The sequence below is a fragment of the Chenopodium album genome, chromosome 22 (assembly GCF_948465745.1).
Source record: "Chenopodium album chromosome 22, dcCheAlbu1.1, whole genome shotgun sequence".
NCBI lineage: Eukaryota > Viridiplantae > Streptophyta > Magnoliopsida > Caryophyllales > Amaranthaceae > Chenopodium > Chenopodium album.
Window position 1 is genome coordinate 5,949,489 of NC_137855.1, and position 10,457 is coordinate 5,959,945.

General features: G+C 34.2%; 1 protein-coding gene across 1 annotated transcript; it reads right to left on the reverse strand.

The window, feature by feature from the left end:
* Positions 1 to 840: 840 nt before the first annotated feature.
* On the reverse strand, positions 841 to 9,219 carry LOC145605058 (uncharacterized). Its single transcript, XM_081661073.1, has 12 exons — positions 8,851 to 9,219; positions 7,505 to 7,651; positions 7,231 to 7,345; positions 7,030 to 7,124; positions 5,621 to 5,724; positions 4,960 to 4,997; positions 4,168 to 4,403; positions 3,180 to 3,273; positions 2,902 to 3,092; positions 2,314 to 2,533; positions 1,545 to 1,712; positions 841 to 1,341 (listed from the first exon to the last, which is right to left on the reverse strand). Exons 1-12 carry the CDS (start codon positions 9,049 to 9,051, stop codon positions 1,151 to 1,153), a joined length of 1,800 nt encoding a protein of 599 aa, XP_081517199.1. The 5' UTR covers positions 9,052 to 9,219; the 3' UTR covers positions 841 to 1,150.
* Positions 9,220 to 10,457: the final 1,238 nt, after the last annotated feature.

Consider the following 10,457-nt stretch of genomic DNA (forward strand, 5'->3'; position numbering starts at 1 on the left):
GTTGATAGAGTTATTAGAGTGGGATTAGGTGAGTTGTTAGAAGGGTGGTACAATAAACGTTCCTTCTTTTGGTGAATGATACATCGATAATTTAATATCTATCCGGTATATCTAGTTTTGGTTAATAAGAGACGAGTAAGGTTTTTTTATCCCATGATATTTATGTTTGAGAGTAACTAAGTAGGTGAGTACCTTAGTTTCTTCCTTTGCTCTTAAATATATTAACATTATAGTTGGGTTACTAGTTCGTGTTATATCATTTTAGCCTTTTATTTTAAGTAAGTGTATTGATGAGAAGGTGTAAATATACTTGTGTAAAAGTTAATTGGAATACTAGAGCTTGATTTTATAAACTCATGACTCTGACCTCTATAAACAAATGTGTATATCTAGTCATATTGTAGTTTTAAGTATTACTGGACTTATTTTTGGACTAATACCATCCACCCCATTCCATAAATATATTTTGATCAACTAGCCCACCAACAAAATTAATTGTAACAAGTAGCACCTTGCTAAATTGTAACATAAATATGTTGATTTATTTAGCTAACATTGAACTTAGTAAATTGATATAGTTGAATAATCGAAAAATGAGACATTTCGTGAATATACATTACATGCTGAGATTACACATTTTATCAAATTTCATTTCGAAGGAATTACATGCTGAGATTACACATTTTATCAAATTTCATTTCGAAGGAACTACTTCGTAAGGATTGGGAAAGAAATTGCTGCAACTCTTCTTGAATAGCATTAGAAATCCATACCTATACTATTCGAAGAATATGGATAAATCATCTGAAGCACTCGAAAATGCAAAACATAATTACTCCGTAACAGGTAAAGGCATCAGTGCCCTTCTTATGCAACCAAAATTCTCATTAGTGTAAAAAGCAATTGATTAAAGTCACTAGAATTACAATAGCTCATCTCCTAAGGAAGAGAACAATCTATCCTTGTGCTATTTCTAGCTATGAAAACTGACTATAATTAGTGAAATAACATTAGCAGTAAAATAAAGCAAAATTGTTGAAAAAAAATTAAATGAAGTGACAATAATTCTTACTAATTGGCACTTTACAGCTGAAAAAAAAAAGATATAAAGGAGGTGTGATACACAGGTTCCCAAAACTAAAAACAGTGATCAGTTGGTTTTCTTATCAGCCTCGCTTGTTGCTTCAATGGCCTCTGAAGACTGCCCCTCATCCTTTTTAGTTAATTCAATGGCCTCGGTAGACTGGCTATCATCCTCACCACCAAAACCGAATTCATTCACCCTCTTTTTGTCAACAGGGTAAACCCATCTTTGATAAACATATATCAAAAATATGATATCTGCAGATACAAATCAAAGTTAAAATCAACCCTAATAGCAAAATAGTAAAATGAAATCAACCACAAGTCCACAACCAAACATATTGTTTTACAAATTCCCCCAAGAAGTGGCAGATATGATCAAGAACTACCCTAAATTTGTTTCAAGGGAAAATTAGTATCAAGCGCAATGAAGGTGTTCAGGAGTTTTTAATTAATCTTACCATCACGGAAAACTGAAAGTCGATGAAGTGTGGGCATCTTGATGACAAAGGCAAAGAGATCGTCAATAATGGTGTTCAAGAACTTGTATGTCATTTGGCGCCAGGGCATATGAGCCACAGATTTCAACTTGTAGTTTATAAACAACTGGGGACACATCATTATGAAGCCTACAAAGAAGGGAGCATATTAAATAGTGTGTCCAATAAGAGAGACATAATAAACAAGTACCCAAACTGAAAAAGAACATAACACAGTCAAATATGCATTACGAAGAAAAAAGATTGTTTCGTTTATGACCCAAAACCACTTCTTTTCCAAAAGAAACATCCTTCCTACAAAATCGGCCTATATGTTAAAGACTAAATACTCATATAAACTATATCCAGCTGCTTATGAAGCACAAACAACACCCAGCAATAAAATGCTAATAACACACCTGTGAACACTCAGATATTTATAGAAACTATTAGGGTAATTGCTTAATTAATTAGCAACCTCCAAAATCAAAAGAACAATCCTATGGAACACATATCATATTCTCATCCACACTTTTAAACCAGTTTTATCAACCAAAAATTTCTAAACTAATATGTTGCTCAGATATTAAAGGGCAAAGTCATGCCTTGGAAACCATGAATGTCCAAAGTTGCGATTAAAAGATGACGCAAGAAAGTATAAAAGAACGATAAAAGCTTCGATCTACAATTGTCAAATCAGAATTTCAAATTCAGGATACGTACTAGAAACCAAAAACGAGCGAACACTTACCAAACATATATACACATTGTGTCATTGAAGAAAGAATCCATGAGTACCAACTTTTGTGGCGTTCATACTTCAAAGAGTAAATGGAGGAGCACACAACAAGGAAGAACAAGAGATATGAGAGATATTTCATCGCAATGTCGTCATACTCCTTTGTCTTGTTCATTTTATAGGAATCCCGATCTTTAAACCTTAGTAAAGGAATCCTGCCAGATCTATCCAACTGAAAAAAGGACATAAAGATATTGTGAGCCAAATCAATTGATATGAGTCTGAACTTCTACTCACCAAAACTTCACTAAAAAAGAAATGCAGATTTATCCTACTAGATATTAATCAAGGCATTCCAAAATAAAGCTCCTCTATTCAAGATAAATTTAAAGAAATTTGGCTTCAAAGTTTATAACTTCATACTCAACATGATTTTAGAATCTTCTAATAAAAAATTAGTCAAAAGTCTAATTTTAACAGGTAAAGTGGCACGTATTTGCAGGGCCATATGAAGAATAGACAAGTAAAGGATGTAACATGAATATTAGCTCTCCAATAAACAAAAAGAGGCTACCCAAGAATTACAACCAGATATCATACCTCTATGTGCATCGCTTTCCCTATTTTCCAAAACTCAATGCAGCAGCCGATTCCAGAGCTCACAAGAATCATCCATGAAGTATCATTATCCAGGAGATAAAGGAAAACAATCAACTGAGAGATAAAGCTGACAACAACTGACTTAGCAGATAACCCCTCCATTGACTTGTTCTTGTTCCAGAATTGAATATCTGATGTGTGTCAACACAAAGATAGAGTTAGATAAAATAAGAACAGGAAACAATATTCCACCAAAGCAACTTAAAAATGTAACTCACCATTCTTGAAGGCGAGAAAGTCAAACAAAGAATGAAAAAGTGAAACTGTCATTGTGATTGCAAGAAGGTAAGGATTCCCTTCCAAGAATACCCTCTGCAAAGAAAATTAAAAAAAATACACTGTGACGAGGAACAACACCAAGATGCAATCAAAGAAAACAGCGATCTTATAAACTGATAAATGAAAAAGACCCTTTAAGAAGATTTTCTAGCAAATAAACTGTAATGTGGTAAAAGGTAGAACACAAGGCAATCAACGCAATTGGGAAATAAAATCAACAAAGCAGAGAAGAAAACAAATCCAGGACCCCTCTGTTCTGGACTCACCATCAGAAGAGCAAATAGACAGACTGGAAAACATGGGACTAGGGTTACAAAAAAACATAATTGCAGAAATGGAGACATGGCACAAGTTTAAATTATTTATTTTAAACACACTTACAAAACTGTTACGAAAAAAAAGAATTAAAAATATTATGATACTCATATAAACATTTTGCAATCTATACATATATGCTTAAAAAAAATAATACATAAATAAAATGAAAGTGTCATCTGGTTGAGCTATAAAACTTCCAAGCATGAAGCTAGGTTGTCAAAACTCATTGTAAACTCTTAAAATTCATGACCATAGTTTATACAGAGCTCATTTACCAAATCGGTAGCTCCAGCATCTGCTTCACATAAAAAACACATCAACAAGTTGGAAAAGATTATCTACTAATTTCACTTGGCAGGTCAACACCACAGATTAGCTACCTAATAGCCTACTAAAATATTTCCTAAAACATGGCAACACTGTTAGAAATAACCAAACTATTTGTGAATATTCTGAAATCATAAACCATCATATGATAATAATTTCATACAACTAAATGATTCATAGAGACTCCCAAAATTTATATACCATGTTTGCCTAGTGGCATCTCAACATTCCCCAACAAATACCTCAGAGAAGCATATTAATAGGGCTTCACAATAAACACACCTTAAGCTCATCAGCCTCGCCTTCAAGCATACTTCCATAAGAGCGATGAATCTGAAATGACTCGTCAATCTGCAGGAATAGCTGCCACTTGGTCATGCTCATAGGAGCCACCTCCAAATGTAATGGAAGTTCAGTCACTGTCTCATTGATCGGTATCAACTTATCTTTGAGTAGCCAAAACTCATTGAAGAATATGGTTGGGAAATAGTTCCCTGTTTTGGGCTCAATATTCAGATCTGTGCCACAAGGTCAAGGAAACTCAAATAGTAAACCGCAAATCACAACTCTCCAGATGGCTTAGAGTTACACTTTATACTGGTTTAAATCATATGCAAATCATTGTAAGTATAACAAAACTCATACTGAGTTTTGCAATATCAGAGGGCAGATCAGTTTCTGCGACAAAAGAGGAGCTTATAAAAAAATAATAATAATCAATGTACAAGAATTGGTTAGAGTGAAAATTAACACTCTCTACAGGTAAACCTACACATACTATCCAAGTGAGGAAAATCTCATATTAAGTTAAACGCAAATGCCACCATAGTAACACACAAGTACAAACAAGAGTCTAAGAGGTAATTCAGTGATCAATGCTACACATAAGGGGTTCCTCCCAACAAAATCATCAACAGCACATTAGCCAAAGGAATAATGCTTGCTTCTGAGTTAATACACTTACACATTTACACATTCTGTACAATACTAAAGACCAAAAGGCCCAGCAGTCAAAACCATGCAAATTAATATCAAAGAAACTTATAATGCAAGGAAATAAAGATCAAAGGATACGAGGCACGATGTTTGGAGGAACAGAATTTGCAGAATACCTGTCAAAACAAGAGAAAGAGAATTGAATTTTAAAAAAAAAAAAACACAAACTTTGAAGAAATAACAAAAATAAATTCACAGGTTATTGGCTGGTTTCAAATTTTTAACATTTTTTTTTTAAAGAAGAGTATTTCAAATTATTTTAGTATTTTTGAGCATAAATACTGTAACTCAAATATATAGTCTAGCACAAGACTTGAATATATAGGACCTACCAAATATAACAGCAGCAGAAACAATAAATTTTAAATTACCACCAACAGCAAAACTCAAGAGTCATAACAGCCTGAAAATAGAGCTAAAAACAACAGTACACAAACACATCTTCTCTCAGCAACCATTAAGGCATTAAGAAGCTGAACTGCTGAAGACCCCTTGAACCTTTATGAAATTATGAGAATCAGTATTGAACTTCACCGCTTGGAGACAAATCAATCAATCAATCAATCAAAGCCTTAATCCCATAAGTGGGGTCGGCTAACTCTGCTTGGAGACAAAGTCCACCAAAAATTATACTTCGTAGATATTAAGGCATTCAATGCCAAAAAAGGAGCATAGACAGTACACGAAAAAGAGACTTCAACAATAGTGCCCTATAATGCTACAGGTGAACTTAACACACCTAGTGAAATCATCAACCAAATTGATTGTCATGTTAGGTTTCCAATAAGAAATCCATTCAGGGGGACCTTCATCTTTAGGATCTGCCTGCAAATCTTCTTCAACCTGATAGCACCAACAAAAATCTCATAAGCTTTTTATCTTTTACTTGGGAGAGCAAAAATCTCATAAGATTGTTAATCAGGCGGCTATCTGAAACTAACAGCATGAAATTTTTAGGGTGTGTCCAACATTCCTCGGATGAATAGAAGTATAGAACTTGAATTGTTAAGACTACCATACAGCCATACCATTATCATTACCCTGATCCCTCTTGCAAGCCGTATCAGACAGGATGGGAACTGGGAAATCAGATTTATGCAGCCTTGCCCGTACAATTGCAAAGTGGCCCTTTCTGTTAGACATCTAATTTTAGAGTTTAAGGTAGCCAACTTGCTCACCATTTCAAAGAGAATAAATAAAGGACGTTTTAAGAGACATGATTTAGATGTAACTTATTTCTATGCAGGATACTCCGTAATAGACTTCCAAGAAAGGGATCAGCTACATACTTGCCATATTTTTTTCCATCAAGCAACATTCCAACTTTCTATATTCTAGAAGTTGTAAGTTCTCTTCTTGACAACCAAATAATCACTTAAGGCCTATTGTGTTCACCTTATTTTCACTTATTTGAGGTATGATAAGTTCAGATAAATTTAGTTAAGTTCGTATAAGGAAAAATAAGTTCTGATAATAGTAACCCAAGTTCAAATTACTACTGAAATAAGTGTAAATAAGATCTAGTAAGTTCAATTAAGTGAAGATACTGAAAATCAAATAAATAGAACACACCCTTAGTCTTTACAATTTCAAGTTATAGGCTTATAGCAGTATAGCACACTAGAGGTACTTATAATTATGTCAAAAATGAACAAGAATTTTATACAATAATCATACAACAATCACAACCTTATGTCAAAAATGAACATAAATTTATACAAAGAATTTTATACAATAATCATACAACACTCACAACCTGATTACTTCAGTATGTGGATAAGTTATGCACTTACGCCATGCATACAGCAAAGTAACAAAACTTCTCTAACAACTTTCTTGATCTTTAGTTTACATGGGTAAAGATTTCATAAAGTGGACCCTAAGATCATTTTAACTTATTCTATCAATGCTAGTTCTAGCTTAAAGGTAGCTGCATAACAAAAATTCAACAGAGTACCAATAGGAGACCAATGAAGGATATCTTATTCTCGGGAAACATAAATTCTAGACCATGTTAAAGGTATCTCTAATACAATCAACAATATATGAACTGCCATTTATGCATAACATATACAGATAACACAATGCACCTTGGGACATAGATCGGAAAAAAAAATAAATGGCCATAAATATAAGGCTCATACCCACCTTTGACGTTGTTTTGTCCTCAGAAGAACTTTTGGTGTCTCCCAATAGGGATTTCCTTTTGTCAACTTTAGACTTGGGCAAGAATGTCACAACAGCTGTAGTTCAAAAAATAGATATTGTTAATAGAAACACAATTTGTTAAAACATTTTATCTTGAGTAAGCTTATATGTACACAAAATCATAAGGACAAGTGAGCATACGCTTGCTTCTACCAAAGGTAGCCAAAGGTTGGTACTCTGGCTCACTTGGATCAGGAGAATATCCAGAACGAGCAAAGAACACATGTGCATACAAAGTCCCATTATGCTTTAAATCCTGGAGATAAAATGTAACACGGAGCAACAGTTAAAATAGGAGTATTCAACAGAAGAAAATTCCAGCTAAAAAGCATGAAATGCATTCACAAAAGTTCTAAAAATTAAACAAGGTGCTATAGGATAGTATAACGATTCGTATTTGAACAAATAAGATCACCTCAGAAGGCTGATAGTTTAAGGACAAGGTCCTGGTACTCTCAGGTTTCCAGACTGCATAAGGGATGTTAGTCTCATGCCAGATGAGAGCTTGTTCATTCCCAAAATCTCTGAATTTTTCATGTTCCGAAAGATAAAACCACATATCCTACAAAAACAAAGATCTATATGTCATGCTCAGAAAGATATAACCATATATCCCAAAAACACAAATATCAATTAGAAGAAAAATAAAACAATCAGAAAATCAATGTTCTACCATTGCGTAACTGACTACACTGGTCATGAACGATAAATAAATATGCTTGATGCTCAATAACATAACCAGAAAACACATACACTCTTGTCATATGCTTAAAATCTTCATCAATGATACATTGATATATTTCCTATAAGGATGAGCACACTTACAACTATGCATCCATGCTGCACAAAGCTATAAAATCACAATTTAGGGATGTCAGTGGGGCAGGTCAAGTAGGAGACCCGTCCCCGCCCTAGTGGGGTGGGGATAGGTCTCGGTCTGGCGGGTGGTAGGGCGGGGATGGGGATGAATTTTAGACCCGCCGCGGGGATGGGGATGGGGATGAAAATGTTAGGTAGGGATGGGGATGGGAATACCAACATCTGTCCCGCCCCGCCCCGCCCCATTGACATCCCTAAATTCCCTAACAACCAGTTCTAAAAGAACATTAATTTCTCTGCCTAAAAAAAAACTCACTCCATCAAATGTACGCACTCAATTACCTAAGACAAACGAGTACTCAGCCTCGAGAAGCCGGATCAATTATATAAGAGGTTGTCAACAAAATTAAATATCAATGAAACCAAAAGGAACCAACTTTCCATATAAAAGAGTTTTTGGGAAAAAGCTAAAACCCACAAACAGAACAATAGCATGTCCATAAATTCAAATTAGAAACCACTCATATTCTTCAATCGCACATAGACAAAACAACTCAACAAAAGAGAATTAGTCACCTGGCCTTAAAACCCCAATTAAACCCCTTCACCCAAAGAAAATCATTCTTTTTTCTATAAACTTCAATTCCAAAATTAAAAACCCAGATGCAATATCATACAACATACAAAATCATATTAAATAAACAAACAAGACACAATTAATTCAAATCCAATACTACAAAATCAATAACCAAATAGATCAACGGAGCTAAAACACAGTTCAATTGATCAAAAAAATAGAAAACCCAGATCAAAAAACACGCAAAAATCAATCAAATTAACAACAAAAACACTAAATCACCATCCTAAATCGAAAAACACATAAATCAGATCGAAACATAAAGAGTAACAACATCATATATAAAAAACCAATGAAATTCATACCAAAGGTTCGCCCTTTTGGAAGAGATTGTTCATAAGAAGAGCAGGGTCAGCGGGTTTTTTAGGGGAAAAGAAGAATTTGGATGCAAAATACCAAAAAACCGCCATTCTTATAACTCCAGAGATCGATTGTCCAAAACCTTGACGTTGTTGCGGTGGCTGCGCACCTCCTCCGCCGCCTTCTGCGATTGCCGGCGGCGCCATAACTAAGTTTTCTCCGTCAATCGAATTGTCGATGAAGAAGGAAGTATTGATTCTCTCACGCTCTCGCCACGTCTAAGAGAGAGAGTTGTGAGAGTGAAGCCGTGGGAGATATTGTACGGGGTGTTTGGAATGTGGGAATGGAAATGGGATCGGGAATTGATTGTTGGGACTTGGGAATATTTTGTTTGGATAGTAGATGGAAAATTGGAAATAGATGGGAAATTAATTACAAAACTAGCCTTACTAATCTTTCTTTCCATTTTTTTTTGTTTTTTTGACGGGAATCTTTCTTTTCATTAATGACAAAATAAAGAATAAATTCTTACCCACATGGGAAGTTCAAAGAATTGAATATCAGACGGTTTGACTACCTCATCGACCTCTCCCAGTAAAAGAGCATGGCGATTGAAATGCCAAGGCTGCTCGTTCAAAACTCTTTGCTTATATCTCCAATGGAGAATTTGGAACATGAATAAACTCTTTCAATTCCAATGGTAATTATTTCAACTTCGTGCTTCAGTTGCCAAACCCCCCCCCCCCCCTCATAGTGATGTTAACGAAGGCGTTTGCATCGATATGTCTATTAGTCCATAATCTTCCAATCAACCCTAGTTCCAATCGTCCTCCTCTCCTTCGTCTTCCCAAACAATTACCTTATCCTCCCCTTTCTATAGGTTGCTCTTTTTCACAAACCCCACCCCCTTCTCTACTTCTTATAGTATTTATTAATTGATTTTCCACCAAATTAAAGGGAATTATAGAAGAAAACACTCAAAATCGAAGGAAATCGAGTAAGAGACCTTCAAAGGAATAGAAACCCTAGAAAAACCTTCTCAAGGAGAAACTTGGGTCTCATTTAGTTCACCTAACTTGGTTAGGTCCCGTACCACGCACGATAATTTTCAATAACTATTTTTTAAATTAACACTATTAAAAAAGTTTACTTTCGTATGTTACATTCATATCAACGGAATGGAACAACAAAATTGGGTAGGAAAAGAATCACAATAAAAATAAGCAAGCATCGTTCTTGGCAAGTTTTATTCAAGTATACATGCATAATTAAGTATTGAGTATAATTGATCAAAATTCTAATCATAAAGTATTTTAGGAAATATAAAAGTTTCATTAGTTTTTCAAAAAAAAAATATAAAAAAAAAATTCATTGGTTGATATGTGCATTTCATTATTCATTGAAACTTATAATTACATAATTTTATTTTTTTTTTTTTGAAAAAAAAAAAAAAATTCCATATGTCACAAACATGATAAGAATATTTTTGTTATTATTAATTTTTTTGCTTAAATTTATAGTTGTCAATATTTATTATTATTTTTTTTTTGAAAGATGCATCAAATTTACTACTACGTATTACTGTACACTGTATATTATATATGTATATGAT

Coding starts and splice junctions, on each gene's coding strand:
- LOC145605058 (XM_081661073.1), bottom strand. CDS start 9,051: ATGGCGCCGCCGGCAATCGCAGAAGGCGGCGGAGGAGGTGCGCAGCCA. Junction 3,274..4,167: donor GCGAGGCTGATGAGCTTAAG/GTGTGTTTATTG, acceptor TTTTCTTTGCAG/AGGGTATTCTTGGAAGGGAA. Junction 1,342..1,544: donor ACTTTCAGTTTTCCGTGATG/GTAAGATTAATT, acceptor TTGTATCTGCAG/ATATCATATTTTTGATATAT.